Source organism: Microtus oregoni, unplaced genomic scaffold (genome assembly GCF_018167655.1).
Source record: "Microtus oregoni isolate MIOR12 unplaced genomic scaffold, Mior012 000000F_ref0000247, whole genome shotgun sequence".
NCBI classification, from domain to species: Eukaryota; Metazoa; Chordata; class Mammalia; order Rodentia; family Cricetidae; genus Microtus; species Microtus oregoni.
Window position 1 is genome coordinate 30,284,013 of NW_024543059.1, and position 15,721 is coordinate 30,299,733.

The 15,721-nt window shown below is 43.6% G+C and overlaps 1 protein-coding gene across 1 annotated transcript in view; it reads left to right on the forward strand.

The window, feature by feature from the left end:
- Cyfip1 (cytoplasmic FMR1 interacting protein 1) overlaps positions 1 to 15,648 on the forward strand; it is a 75,942-nt gene extending 60,294 nt beyond the window's left edge. Inside the window, 9 exon segments of the mRNA XM_041657998.1 lie at positions 1,887 to 1,974; positions 7,063 to 7,206; positions 7,478 to 7,568; positions 9,360 to 9,490; positions 10,286 to 10,358; positions 11,000 to 11,094; positions 11,939 to 12,177; positions 12,644 to 12,791; positions 14,962 to 15,648. Of these exon segments, the coding sequence (XP_041513932.1) occupies positions 1,887 to 1,974; positions 7,063 to 7,206; positions 7,478 to 7,568; positions 9,360 to 9,490; positions 10,286 to 10,358; positions 11,000 to 11,094; positions 11,939 to 12,177; positions 12,644 to 12,791; positions 14,962 to 15,126 (1,174 nt within the window). The 3' untranslated portion in view covers positions 15,127 to 15,648.
- Positions 15,649 to 15,721: the final 73 nt, after the last annotated feature.

Consider the following 15,721-nt stretch of genomic DNA (forward strand, 5'->3'; position numbering starts at 1 on the left):
TTAACAAACGATGTATCTCCTGTTGATGTTTGTCCTCCTTCAGTGACTGGAGCTAAGATTTATCTCTCCTTTGCCCTCTCCTGCCCCGGCTTCATTGCAAACAGGTGGAGGTTGGTGGTATGGGACAGTCCTACACATGGGATCTATCTCTACAATGTGAACAGCCGTGCACCCTAGGGGAAGGGTGCCTCTTCTGAGCAGCGTCCTGATAGGATGTTCTTCCTAGGACAAATGTGTGCCCTCTGGGGCCTGCAGAGGCTCCCTGTATTCACACAGGTGTACACAGGCACAAAAACAGAGGCAGCTGAAGGTGTGTAGATATCCGTAGACACGGGCAAGTTGAGTATCGTGTATGCCAGGCGCATTGCTTACTCTTCTCTTGCTGTGGTAAGACACCATGACCAAGGCGACTTCAAGGAAAAAGGTTTTATCAGGTCTTCTAGTTGCAGAGGGTCGAGTTCATCACCATCAGAGTAGGAGAGCGTGCCAGCTGGCAGGCCTGGCAGCTGGAACAACAAGCTGAGGACTCACGTCTTGAAGCTTGAGACAGAGCACAGGGGGGATTGTGAGAGACTTCGCATAATCAAAACCCCACCCCCAGGATCATACTACCTCAAGCAAGGTTCCTTAAGCCTGTCCTAACAGTGCCCTTGACTGAGGACAACAGTGCCTGAGAGCATGTGGGACTTTCCTGATACCTGCATCCATCAGCATAGTGATACACTATCCTTTTGAAAGATACACACAGAAAGTATTTTTCTGCCAGGTGGTGGTGGCGCACACCTTTAACCCCAGCGCGCGAGGCAGACAGATCTCTGTGAGATCGAGGCCAGCCTGGTCTACAAAGCGAGTTCCAGAATAGCCAGTGCTACACAGAGAAACCCTGCTTTGAAATATCAAAAAGCAAAAATAAATTTAAAAGTATCTTTCTTCTGAATACTCACTGAGAAGATTTTGCAGCCCACAGTTACTAGGGTCTGACAATGGGTAAGAATCTGGCCCTGTCAACTGCGCTCCGTGAAAGCCTTGGCCTTGCAGGCTCCTAGTCTCAGGCACACGTGCTTTGTGTGCAAACTATGGAAAAGTTCTCTCTCTCTTTTATTATATAGTATCGTGTGAGTTCTCCAAGTTCGTAGACTTAGTTAGGAAACCTGTGTATGTATTTTTTATATGTATATTTGCCTGTATGTATGTGTTGGGACCACCTGTGTGCCTAGTTCATCCATGTAAGATCAGAAGAGGGCATTGGGTCCCTTGGAACCGAAATTACAGACAACCGTGAGCCACCACATGGCTGCTGGGAACCGAAGCCAACCTCTGGAAGAGCAGCCGGTGCTCTTGACTGCTGAGCTATCTTACCTCCAGCCCCACGTTTCAACCTTAATTTGAAAGTTTCTGCTTGGAAGATGCATTATCAAGATGCAGGCCTTTGATTGAATTGTGTAAAAAAATCCTTTAGTTGGCTTCTTAGCTCACGACTAGTGCTCTAAGTACCTGCGATGTCACACCTCACGCTGTCCTCGCCCTGTTTCTAGAACGCAGCAAAGCCAAGGATGTGTTTGTTACCGGTTGTCAAGGAGTGCTTTAGACTCAGGATGCTAGGAGGCCAGAATCTTTGTGAACCTGAAGACTGTTTCTAGGAAGGAGGACAACTGATGTTCCCGCTCTAGCTCATGAGGTTGCGTTTGCTATTATTTATCTGTGATATTTTAGAGGACTTATATATACTTCGCTCTTGGGGTTTTAATTCACTAGGACTATCGTATTTGATGTTATCGTTTAACTGGGGAAAAGATTTTAGGTACATAATCGGAAGCCCTAGAAGCTCAAGAATTGCTATTAAATTTTGTTTTCCTTATTTTCCCCTTGGAAACTTTCTCGTTTAGATTTGTTCGGACAGTATTGCCATTTTCTCAGGAATTTCAGCGAGACAAACAGCCCAATGCACAGCCCCAGTATCTGCATGGATCCAAGGTAGGTTGTTTCCTGTTTGTGTTACGACAGGCTTCGATTGCCGTGGGAGCCCCTGACTGAGATCATAAAGGAAGGGTTTGTTTCAGCTTACGATTGTAGTCCCTCATGAAGAGAAGTCAGAACAGTTACCTAGAGGTGGTACTGTCGCCAATGGGCTGGGCTCTCCCTCATCAATCATTAATCCTGAAAATGTCCCTTAAACACACTTCTTAGGTGAGCTTCCTCTTCCCAGGTAACTATCTGTGTCAAGCTGACAAGAAGTTAGCTGAGGCAGGAACTTATTCCCTTTAATTCTTGAGACCTCTGAATAAACCTAGTGATATTTTAACTGGCTAGCTAGACTTCCGGAGGAAATATAGCTTTTAGATTCCCAGTAGGGACTTTTTCTTTGTATTTCCCTTGTTAGAAGTAGAAAAATCAGAAAGACAAAAATGAATTACCGCTAACTTCAGTGGAATACCTAGCCAGAAAAAGAATTACCTTTAAAGGTGATTGTTTGAACTTAGCATACAAGTGGCAGAGTTTGTTCTTGTGTTTCCATACAGGTGTGTCATTCCTTACACTTGGTTCTAGTTTGTTGCCCTCTCTCGTGTCCTCCGCCTGACTAGTGCCTGATCACCCCCTCTGTTCCCATGGCACCCCTCCCCCGCCCCACACTGTAAGATCTCCTTTCTAGCTGTGTTGGAAATGGGTCTGGGATCCAAGGAAATAAGCATGCATTCTAAAGTATTTGGGTAAGGCAAAGTTTTACTTCTTTAGAAGGGTGCCTCGTGCTTGGTCCGGCTGGGTTTTTATTTCTAATGCACAGGGTCTTGCATCTCGCTCCGAGCGGTTAGAGCACAGCTTCACATTCTTACGTGATTGGCTGATTCAGAGAGCCCTGACTGGTAAATAGAATGCAGTTCTTAGCACCTGGTACGCCTAGAGCGCATAGTTTAATCCCAAGAAGCGCTGGTTCTGGAGGAATTTTAATTTCCACCAAATGACTTTTTTAACGTTTTTTTAGAGTGAAGTTTGGTAGGAAGAGTCCGTTTCCCCCCTCATGACGTAGACACACACAGACAGAGGGAGGAAGAGGGAGATGTAATCCTAACTATGGGATCCATGTGTGAGAAAGTATGGTCATTGTGATTTTAAATTAGTTTTCCAATAATTCACTCGAAATCCTCTGGGTTACACTTGGACCTATTGTAACCTCCCTTTTTCAGCTCTAATCTTACTAAGTTGTGAATTCTCTTTCTTTAGGTAGTTTGGCTAGGGTTTAGTGAATCTTTGTTTGCTTGCTTCCTTTTTCAAAGAACCAAATGTTTGGTTGGTTCTGTGTATTTTTCCTTTATCCTCTATTTTCTTGCCTTCTGCTGATTTGGGGGGTTGAATTTGTCATTTGTCCCTCGGGTCTTGCGGTTATATTAGATCTTTCTGACTTTAGTGAACGGATTCCCTTTGGTTTACGTTCATGAGTGTTCTGCCTGTGTTTATCTGTATCCACCGTGTGGGGTCCTTGATGCCTGTTTAGGCCAGAAGAGAACATCAGATCCCCTCAGTTACAGATGGATGTGAGCCTCGTAGATGCTGAGAACCAAACTTGGGTCCTCTACGAGAGCCGTGGTCACTCTTAACCCCTGAGCTGTTGCTCAAGCCCTGAGGTTTTTGACAACTTTGTGTCTGTCTTATTAACTGTTCCTTTTTCTAATATGTAAGTGACCTCTGTTATCTCCTCTGACAAATTTTGCTTTAAAGTTCACATTAATAGAACAACTGCACCAGCTTGTTTTAGGTTTACATATGAAGGATTGTTTTCTGTCTTTTTGACTCTGTGTCTTGGCTCGTGAGTGAAAGGTGCTTCTTAAGGCAAATGCGAGTCACATGTAGCTTTCTTACTCCATTTAAACAGTCTATGTTTTTTCTTTGGTAAGTTGAAACCCTTTACATTGAAGATAACTGGAAGGTGTTTCCTGCCTGCTGTGATTTTGTTGGCGAGTTTTGCTGTTGGCTGGATTGTTAGTTCTTTTCTTGCCTGTATGTATTAGAGGCTTGTGCTTCCCTGTTAGATGTGACCAATTCCTTTCTAGCTCTAGGTCGTTTATCTGTTTTGTTTGTGAAATCTGTTCTTTCCTGTGCTTTTGTGATGAGCTGGTCTCTTTCTGCCCTCTGTATTTAGTGTTTCTCTAAGTGCCTCCAGCAGCGCTGGCTTGGCAATGAACCGCCTTACAAGATGATTTAGTTCTCAGTTTTAAAAGACAGCTTTGCTGGACGTAGCCGTCTGATTGGGCAGTTATTTTCAGGGCTTGGAGCATATCGTTTCTTACTTTTTTGTTTTTGTTTTTATTTTGTTTTGGAGCCTGCCCTAAAACTCTGTAGACCAGGCTGGCCTTGAACTTACAGAGATCCACCTGCCTCTGCCTCCTGAGTGCTGGGATTAAAGATACACCACCACTGTGCCCAGCTCATTTTTTACTTTTATGGATGATGATGAGAGATGCTGATGGGTTTACCTTTGTGAGTTGGTGTTTTTCATTTATTGCCTTTGTTTCTTTGTTTTATACCTGCAGTATCTTGTGTGTGATATGTCAAGGAAACCTTTTTCTCTGGCCATGTGTTTGTAGTGTTCTCAATGCCTCATGTGCTTAGATGCCTATATTTCTCTTGATTTGGTAAAAAAAAAAAAAATCCGTTCATTGTTTCATCGAATAGATTCTTCATGCCTTTAGTACTTTTCTCAGCCCTTTCTGTCTGCTAGGTTCTTAGTTGGGGCGTTTGAATCACATTTCAGAGTTCTTAGATGTTGTGGTCATGCTTATTACAATTGTTTTCTAACTTCAATGTTTGAATTGTTTTGTTAGCCTTGTGTTCATCCCTGTATTGTATTTCTGCTCGATTATCTATTGCTGATGCTGACCTCTGAAGGGTTTTTATTTGTTTTTAGTTTCCAGTGTTCCTATTTTCTTTTCAAAATCTGTTTCCTTGCAGAATTTCCCTTCCTTGGTACTGACTTTTTTTTTTTTTATCATATCACAGGTTTTCTCTACTGTGTTCATTATATTTTCCTCTGTGTTGCTCTTTTTACAACCTAGATTGAATTCATCATTGTCTTTGTTTTTCTTGTAACTTATATTTTTGCATGTATAACTGTTTGTCTGAATGCATGTATATGTACCACATGCACGCCTGCTGTGGAGATCAAAAGAATATGGCAGATTTCCCAGAACTGGAGTTATAGGCAGTATTTATCCCCAGTATTTATCCCCTTCATCTTTTTTACTAGTAAACTTTTGGAATCTTTATTTGGAATACTATCTGTTTCTGTATCTTTGAATTCGTAGTTGGGGAACTATGATCTTTTGATTCGCATAGCCTTGATTTTTCATGTGTCTTGTGTTTATGTGTTATGATTGTTTTATCTGTTGGTTTGGGTGTATCTTCTTGTTGTAGTTGAGGATCTTCCGGTTCAGCAGCCACTCTTGAAGGTTCAACTCCACATACTGCCCAGGAGGAAGAAAACAACAACATCATCAAACCATAAAGAATAGAGATATGCTTAAAGTCTATTACAGCCCGTTAATACCAATGCTTGCAAAACAAAAATGGCAAAACTGCTGTAGAATGTATTATAAAGTCTGAATGAGATAAAAGAGGCAGGAAAAGGAGAATAAATAGAGGAGAAACAGGTTAAATAAGAGGAAAATGAAGAGGAAAAGAGCAATGTCATAGATGAGATGGAGAAAAGTAATTTTTTTTAAAAAAAGTAAAAAACAAAGCGTTTCTCAATAATGAGAAATTAAAAAAAATAAACTAGTTGTATATGAGAAAGAAATAAGACTATAAAACCATGGACTGGAGAGATGGGCTAGAGCAGCACTGACTGCTCTTCCAGAGGACCTGATTCAATTCCCAGTTCATAACTGCTTGTAGCTCTAGTTTCGGGGGATTTGACACCTTCACACAGACATGTGTAAGAAGACACAAATGCACATGAAATAAAAAGAAATACTCCCTTTTTTTAAAAGATTTATTTATTTATTATGTGTACAGTATTCTTGGTATTCTGTCTGCAGGTCAGAAGAGGGCACCAGATCTCATTACAGATGGTTGTGAACCACCATGTGGTTGATGGGAATTGAACTCAGGACCTCTGGAAGAGCAGCCAGTGCTCTTAACCACTGAGCCATCTCTCCAGCCCCCAAGAAATACATTAAATAACTATGAAACCATAAGAATGCTTCTTTAAAACTAGTAATAAAAAGCCAAAATGTTATTAATGTAGAAGGAGGTTAAAAAGGGGGAACACTGGACTATAAAATGAAACCAAGGGAGAAAAGTGTGTGTGTGTGTGTATAAACACAGTTCACTGATAATATGAATAGTAAACAATAAAAAGCATCAACATTAAAAAAATACAACAAAGTAAAACTATTACTTAAAGGGTATTGTCTTAGTCATTGTTCTGTTGCTGTGAAGAGATACCATGACCCAGGCAAGTCTTTTAAAGGACATTTAATTGGGGACTTGCTTACTGTTTCAGAGGCTTAGTCCAAGATCATCAGGACAGGGCACGCAGCAGGTGGGCACGGTGCTGGAGGAGTAGCGAAGAACTACACCCTGCTTTGTAGGCTGAGAGAGACACTGGGCCGGGCCTGGGCTTTTGAAACCTCACAGCCCACCCCCAGTGACACATCAACCCCAACAAGGCCACACCTCCTAATCCTTCCCAAATAATGCCACTCCCTCATGACTACACATCCAGATATGAGCCTGAGCCTCTGGGGGCTGTTCTCACTCAGACCACCACAGACGATAACAAGAAAGACTCATGGGGTTGTTTTAGATAGGACAAAATATTGGTATGACATCTTCCTGGTCCTCAGACATTGGAGAGTGCCAGTTACATGCATGAAGAAAATTACATTGAGAAATTATATTTGTTTAGAATTTGGGGTTGTTGCTTATCTTGGGGAGCAAAGGGGCATGTGCACGGAGATAAGAAGACAGCTCATGAAAGTCAGTTCCTACTGTCTGCCATTGGATCCTGGGGGTCATCCGAATGAGTTCGCGGGGACTATGTTGAAAGCTTTGTTGTCTCTTCCCCAGGCTCTGAACCTAGCCTACTCCAGCATTTACGGCAGCTACCGGAACTTTGTGGGGCCTCCTCACTTCCAGGTCATCTGCCGGCTGCTCGGCTACCAGGGCATCGCGGTGGTCATGGAAGAGCTGCTGAAGGTTGTCAAGAGCCTGGTGAGTTTCTCTACAGATGTGCTTTTCCTGTAGCATGGATTTCATGGGTTAGACAAAGCCAACAGGGGCATCTTGCCGTTTGGGCTCTGTCTCTGACAGACAAGTGCTTCGACTTAGCTCCAAGCATTTTTCCTATCTAAAGAGGATGGTTCTTCTGGATATAGGGCTGTGCCGCTGTACTGTCTGCTTCTCACAGGACTGAGGGAGGAGTCACCCCTGCCGTCCGTGAGGATGGATGCTGACGGCTAACACAGCCCTTTGTGTCTTATAGCTGCAAGGCACGATCCTGCAGTACGTGAAGACCCTGATGGAGGTGATGCCCAAGATTTGCCGCCTTCCCCGCCATGAGTACGGCTCTCCTGGTGAGCAAGGGTGCCCGGAGTACCCCACATGAGTACAGCCCTGGAGAGGAGGGAATCAAGTTGGAAGCTACGGAGAAGAATCAGATGTGTCCTTCCCGGCAGATAGGGGGAATTTGCCTGTTTAGAGTCGAAGAAACAAATACACTTTACGAGTAGGCGGCAGGCAAGTGTACAGGAAGTGACTTTGGGATTAAAGTTTCCAGTTAAGGAAGCTGAAGGACGGAGCTTGTCAGTCAGCAAGGATTTTGATATTGTGTTATTGAAATTACTAGGTCCTGTTGACGAGAGTTTCTGTCCCAGCCAGTCTTAAAGCCTTCAGTCCCAAAGAAACACACAGAGGCTTATATTAATTATAAATGGTTTGGCCTATTAGCTCAGGCTTATTACTAACTACCTCTTACAACTTAAATTAACCCTTAATCCTTATCTATGTTTAGCCACGTGGCTTGGTACCTTTTCTCAGTGAGGCATTCTCATCTTGCTTCCTCTGCGTCTGGGTGGCGACTGCAAGGTCCTGTTGCCCCAGTAGCCTCAATGGGGAAAAGCATTCAAAGCGGCCACTGAGCCCTGCTCCCTGTTCCCTTTCCCTGGCCTCTTAGCCATTTGATAGTCTTGTTGGTCTGGAAAACAGTCTGCCCTATCTGACTCATAGGATGCAAGAACTTCACCCAAAGTCCTTGGATGTGTACTTCTGGGTCAACCTACACGACCTCCAGACCAGTGTGAGGACCTCCAAATACCCATAATGATGTCAGCGTTGCTTTAGGATTCAGCTGGACTCTCAGAAGCTGTCACTCAAGAGTGCCTTTTACAGTCTCTTACCTGATAGCATTCTCTCCAAAGGTGGCATCACTTAGTTACTTTAGTATCGCGGTGACCAAATACCTCTGAAAAGTAACTCAGGAGATGAGAGAGCTTGGCTCGGTGCTTTGAGGCAGAGCATCACGGTGGCAGGGTCATACTAAAGAAGACACTCTTTGCCTTCTGGCAAATGAAGCAGAGAAAGGGAATATAGAAGAGTCCAAGGCAAAAGGTAGTCCCCATGGACATGCTCCCAGTGACCCCCACTTCTAAACAGGCCCTATCCATCTTACCTCACTTCCTAGTAATACCATTATCAAGAGAGGAATCTGTGCATTCGATCACGATAATCTAGCTGTCTGAAAACAGCACACACCAGTAGAGGTATGCATCATACAGCCGCCCGTGTGCTCCTCCGGTCTATCGTCTTGTGAATGGACCTCAGCCCACACATGGTGCCAGCCTGCTGCTGTGGCTGAGCCCTCAGATACAGTTGGCCCTGCCTTAGAGGAGTCCTGTTTCAGTTCACTGATAGGAAGCAGATAAAATATAATGTCAAGACACTAAAACTACAGCTGGAAATTTAAATGCCGAAGGGAAAGCCGTTGGATCGGCTGAGTCTCGGTAGGACACAGATCAGTAGTTGCCATCATTAAGTTTTGCTCATGCTTGTTGAGGGATAACCCGGGTGAAAGGGTCTTCACTACGCTGGGTAGCTAGATGGTAGTACTGACGAGCGGGGGGTGGTAGGAACAGGAGGCATGGACTCCCTGACGTGGGCAGGAGGGTGGATTCTTGAGAAGACATCGAGGACTGACCTGTGTCTTAAGTGGTTTGAAGTGTGTTACATTCAACTTTGTTCTCAGGGTAGCTTGGGCTCTTAGTAGCCTGTCCACTTTTGCCCAGGTTAGCTGAAGTTAGCCATGTTGATTAGAAGGACCGGCGCTGGTGCTGGTCCTGAAACCCCAACACTCGCCTCTGCTGCCACAGGCATCCTGGAGTTCTTCCACCACCAGCTGAAGGACATTGTGGAGTATGCAGAGCTGAAGACGGTGTGCTTCCAGAACCTGCGGGAGGTGGGCAACGCTGTCCTCTTCTGCCTGCTCATCGAGCAAAGCCTGGTGAGTTCCCAGTTCAGCCCCTTCCCCCACGGTGGTCAAGGTTGCTCACTGCTGGGGACCAAGGATTGTTTCTTTGGGAGCTCTTTGGTAAGGATATTGATGTTGCAGAATAGCTTTTTCTTTTCGGTTTTTTGAGACAGGGTTTCTCTATGTAGCCCTGGCTGTCCTGGAACTCTCTCTGTAGAACAGGCTGGCCTCAAACTCACAGAGATCCACCTGCCTCTGCCTCCCAAGTGCTGGGATTAAAAGTGTGCACCACCACCGCCCGGCCATATCATCATTTTTTCATGCCTGTTTATTGATTTCTGACATTTGGGAAACAAGAATATAATGTGTTTCTTTGTTTCAAGAGTGGTTTTCAAGGATGGGCAGTGGTGCTACATGCCTTTAATCCCAGCACTTAGAGGCAGGAAGATCTCTGAGTTCGAGGTCAGGCTGGTCTACAGAGTGTGTTCCAGGACAGCCAGGGCTACACAGAGAAACCCTGTGTCAGATAGATAGATAGATAGATAGATAGATAGATAGATAGATGATAGATAGATAGAGAAACCCTATGTCAGACAGATAGAAAGAAAGAAAGAAAGAAAGAAAGAAAGAAGGAAAGAAAGAAAGAAAGAAAACTGTGTTTTTCCTGTGGGGGCATTACCACTATTCCAGGGAAGGGAACTCTGTGGACAGACTATGTCATTTCTTTTATACTAAATGGGAAAAGTGTAAGTTCTCTGCACCAGACCTTTGTAATCTTTTCCACTATGTGATCCCCTTCCTGGGATAACTTTCTCTTCTCTGCTTTAGTCTTTAGAAGAAGTGTGTGACCTGTTGCATGCAGCCCCGTTCCAGAACATCTTGCCTCGCGTCCATGTGAAAGGTGAGTCTGCATCACGAAGCCAGAGTTCACATTGCACGGTGCAGCCCGAGCAGAAGGCCAGTGTGCACAGTTGTGGGTACCTGTCACAGCCAGGGCGTCCCCGTAGAGAGTGTATTCATTAGCTGACGTATTTATGACTATAATGATGCCTGGGATTTGTTTCAGAATAGCCCAGAAACGGGAAGTGGAGGTAATAAAAAAGAACGGCATAATAAATAAAATAATAATAAAAGGTTGGGTAGCGGCATGATGAGCGCAGAGGTTCATTGTCCTTTTCTGCTTTAGATCCCATTTATAATGTCCCATGAGTTTTGAAAACTGCGTATTATATTAAATATGAACTCTTTCATGCTCCCCCAATCTGTTGGCTGATAATTACGTGAAAAAAAATTACACTTGTTCAAGTTGAAAGCAGATTCCAAGTGGATACATTGCACAAGTAAATCTTATCAGCTTGAATTAAAGTCGCAAATGAGCTATTTTAATATGTTGTATATTTTGATATAATACGATACACTCTTTCTAAAGAGAAATTTACACCCGTGGAGCTAACTAAATCTTCAAGTTTCTGTTAAATGTAAACTTTTGCAATTCCTTCATCTTACATAAGGACAGAGCAAATAAATTATTTTCCAACACAGAGGGGGAGAGAGTTGATGCCAAAATGAAAAGACTAGAATCCAAGTATGCGCCCCTGCATCTTGTCCCACTGATTGAAAGACTGGGAACCCCACAGGTAAGGCGTGCTGTGGTTGCTAGGTACTGCACAAAAGGTGGAAATCCATATCAGACTAGGGGAGAGGGTGGAAGCAATGAGGAGGGTCCCTCCGGAAGGTTGTGAGGATTCGAGATGGTTATGTAGAAAGGGCTTAAGCACCTATCTTAGGAACAAAGGTAGCCGCAAAAGATGCTATCTGTTGTCATTGGTTACCCTTTCGTGAACAACAACAACAAAACAGTCTTTTTTGTTGTTTTTGTTTGTTTTGTTTTGTTTTTTGAGGCAGGGTTTCTCTGTGTAGCTCTGGCTGTCCTGGAACTCGCTCTGTAGACCAGGCAGAGAGCTGCCTCCCCTGCCTGAACAAAGCTTTTTGAATAGGGTTTTGCCTTAAAAGTTGTAATAAAAGGCAATGTACTAGAATAAAGTTTACCCTGGATCTGGCGTACTTAACCTATTGTTGGCACCACTGCCATCTGAACCACATTGATTTTTTTTTGGGGGGGGGGGTGTTGGGAAGGGCTCTACATTTAGTGGCGTTGCTGGCTTCTGCCAGTACATGTTTTGTAGTTAACTAGAAATATCTTTGGAAATTGCCATATGACCTGGAGCCAAAGTTGCTTTGTAGTTAAGGATAGTTGTACTTCATTCTTCTTGACTCAGCTATTTTAATCTTTAGGACATACTTAGTTGCTGATAACTTACTGGTGCAATAATTGCAATCGTTTATTGATGATTGCTTCCACGAGCCCTCTTTTTTGCCTGCTTAGCATTTTCTATCTGTCAAAAGCAGACCTGAGGGTAGTTTGGTTTTCGCCCTCCCATACTCTATCATGGGTTGTAATATTCCGTGTACTTTTTGCAGCAAATTGCAATCGCAAGAGAAGGAGACTTACTGACCAAGGAGCGACTTTGCTGTGGTCTATCCATGTTTGAGGTCATCCTGACACGGATCCGGACCTTTCTGGATGATCCCATCTGGCGTGGGCCTCTGCCCAGCAATGGGGTCATGCATGTGGATGAGTGTGTGGAGTTTCACAGGCTGTGGAGCGCCATGCAGTTTGTGTACTGCATTCCCGTGGGGACACACGAGTTCACAGTGGAGTAAGTGTGCCTTCTGTGACTCTCTGACAGGGCAGTTCCAGGGGAGGGGGTGGCTGATGAAAGAGCATGCGTGCAGTCAGCACTGATGTTACCATCGTCAAAAGCTTTGTAGCTTTTAGCAAATGCACAGACACCACACTGGTTCAGCGCCAATGAGAAGGGGTCCCTTCCTTGATGCCAAAAGAGGACTCGGAATAAGTATACTGGAATTATCTGAACCCAGAGCAACTGAGGCAAAATTTGGGCATTCCTGTTTCTAGGTAGCAGGTTCATACAGTCATTCTTCATAGGTCTGTGACCTACCAAACTAGCGTTTATCAAAACTTGGAAAACTGCTTGTCCTCATCATTCTCCTGTCTGAGAATCTGTGTAGACAAAGGAGTTGATATCATCCGCCCTTGCTCTCTGGAGACAGACCCGTGAGTCTGCCTCTCTGTTCATTCTGTCGGTTGCTTGGTGCTCACAGGCAGTGTTTTGGAGATGGGCTCCACTGGGCTGGCTGCATGATCATTGTACTGCTCGGACAGCAACGCCGCTTTGCAGTGCTGGATTTCTGCTACCATCTTCTCAAAGTCCAGAAACATGACGGCAAAGATGAGATTATCAAAAATGTGGTACGTGGACAGACTCTTTGATACGTTTGTCTTGGGGAAGAACTTTTTTATCCTAACATAAAATTTGAATTTAAACATAATGCAATTTAAACAAAGAGAAATCCAGAAAGCTTTTACTTTTAAATAGATTCTATTTCTTTTTTCTTATTAGATTTACTTTTTATCTTACCGTAGAGACTATGTTTCAGATTGTTGCTCTAGCCTTCTGGCTTCCAAATCACGTGCCCTGTCGTCTTATGAAGTTCCCCACGATTGAATTGTAGAAAATAAGTCAGCCATTATGTTCTCAAATGCTTTCTTTCATCTCTTCTAGAACATTCCTGCTAGACTTTTCTTCTGCTTTCCATGTGACTTACTTGTTTGAATTAGTTTTTTTCGTCGCTCCCAGGACTAGTCAACAGTACAGGCCTAAGGACAGAAATACCCAACCATTGATTAGCTCACTTTTAAATGTCAGCCTGGTTCAGCTGATTGCCCTGCTTCACCGCACAGAGCTAAATGGCATGTGTTTTCCCAGGCAGCCCTGAAGGATGAATGTGTTTCCCGTCTCCTCGGGTCACGGGCTGAATTCAATTTAACGCTGTCAGCTCATTTCCTCACATGGCTTCCACAGAGCGGTTTCAAGCCACAGGGGTCACCCACCTTTGCTTTTCCGCTCAGATGACTGGATTGGGTTTGCCTGGACAGATCCAGGCGCTCTTCTGACGAGAGAATATCCACAGCGGTTGTGTGGGCATTTCTGAAGGGTTGTGCTAGCTCCCGTACCGCCATTCCTTTGGCTGTCTGGAATACAGCCCGAGTATTTTCTTCCTGTTTTTGTGGAAATAACTCATTTCAGGTTAAGTTGGCTGGGGTTTTTACTTTTTTTTTTTTTTCTGTTGCAACAGTATGGCCACAGCACACTCAAGATTTTTATTCTGGACAGAAAATTGAAGTCAGCCCCACAACTGTCCCAGAGTTCCATCTAAAGTAGGGTTGCTAGACAAATCTTGTTAAACCTCGGGTACACAGCAAATTTCAGCTTGTCAGTGGAAGTCAACAAGAGACACTGCCCAAAACAGCTGCCCACAGTCTGAGGAGACCCATATCCTCTAGGGACTCCCACCCAGATAGTGGGATCCTTGATAGCTCTGAGATTGTGTTGTTAGGAAATATTTTCCCCTCTTTTCAGTAAATGACGTCATAGAGTTGCATCAGGATGCTTTGGATAGGATTACAAACTGATAACATAAAGCCAGGAGCCACAAGGGCTGCACAAGGGATCAGGACATACTTTAATGGAACATACTGGAAATGGAGCTTTTTCTCATTGGAGTCCCAGAAATTACAAGTCTGTGGATCAGGATCGTGACCCTTGGGAAGTGGAACCTGGGGTTTTTACTTTTAAACATTTTTCTCATTGCAATTTGGTTGAAATCTTGGCAGGAATATTTAAACTGGAATGTTCCCCTCTTGCTATTGTATATTATCTAATTCTGATAGCTGAAGGCCTTGGAATCTCTGAAGGCCAGTTAAGATTATCATTTCCTGTGTAACATGGCCTGCTTGCGAGTTTGTGTTTCATTTCACTTGATTTAAATGTCTTTGAAGATTTGCTGTTCACTGCCCGTCATTACCACCCGGTGTTATCAGAGCTTCTCGTGAAGGATAGACCAGGCTATCTCTTTATCACGGTCTACCCTTCTCATCTTCATCCCGTGTGGGCAGAGCCAGCAATACTTTCAAGTTCTGTGTGTCTGTGACTTTATCCAGACTTAGGAAGATTCAGCCAAAGCATCTTCTCCATAGCACTACTGAACTGGAAATACACAACTCATATTTTATTAGTTCACAGGGCTTTACATACTAAACATATTTTTTTCATGTTAATGTTCTTCTTCTTTGTTTTTGGGCTTTGGAGAAAAGGGTCGCCCAGCATGACCTGGAACTCTCCATGTACCCCCTGGTTGGCCTCAAACTCACTGTTCTTTGTGCTGAATATATGAACATGCCTTTAAGTTTTACAGGTATAGACGTAACAGTATCAAAATTACAAAGAGGTGATTTAAATTGGAAATCTATTTGTTAGTCCAATAGTGATATTTAGAAGACGGTAGGGTCATGTATTTTTCTGTAGAAGAGTCCTTGCATCGTAAAGCGCAGTAAATCTAAGCGTCTGGTCTGATTGTAGCCACTGAAGAAGATGGTGGAGAGGATCCGAAAGTTCCAGATTCTCAACGATGAGATCATCACTATCCTGGACAAGTACTTGAAGTCTGGTGATGGGGAGAGCACGCCTGTGGAACACGTCCGCTGCTTCCAGCCGCCCATCCACCAGTCCCTAGCCAGCAGCTAAGGGCTAAGCTCACGGCATCCTGTAACTGACGGCATGTTTGTCTTTATGTTAATTATATTGACATTTTTAGGGACTATTTTGAACCTACTTCCGGGGGTGCTTTTTGATCTGAAAGCTTAACTTTATAAAACTTATTTTTCTAAACTAAAACTTGTATATGCCTTTGGAATTGGGAAGTATAATACTGGTTGCCAGTTGTTGCCATTACTATGATGGTCTTAACAGGTATTTTTATGTTGAATGTTCCAGTAGCTAGTTATAAACTATTGAATTAGCCTGTAAGAGGCATAACGCCAACTAACTGTATTTTAAAACTTCCCTACCAATTTTTATTATACTTAATGAGTAGCTGCTTTGTTTAGGGATTTTTCTGACGGTCTTTTAGGAAATCTTTTCTAAGTCATTGCTCCCTTTTATGCCAAAAGAGTGAAATTGTTTCCTCTGCTTCCACCAAATCCAGTAATGTCAGTCTGATTTGTAAGATATGACTTACAGATTAGAGAAATAAAAGTTAATGTAATCTGTTTGTGTTCGTTCACTGGGGTGGCAGGACATTTCACAGTGTGGGTTCAGATCAGTGTCTGCAGAACAAGGT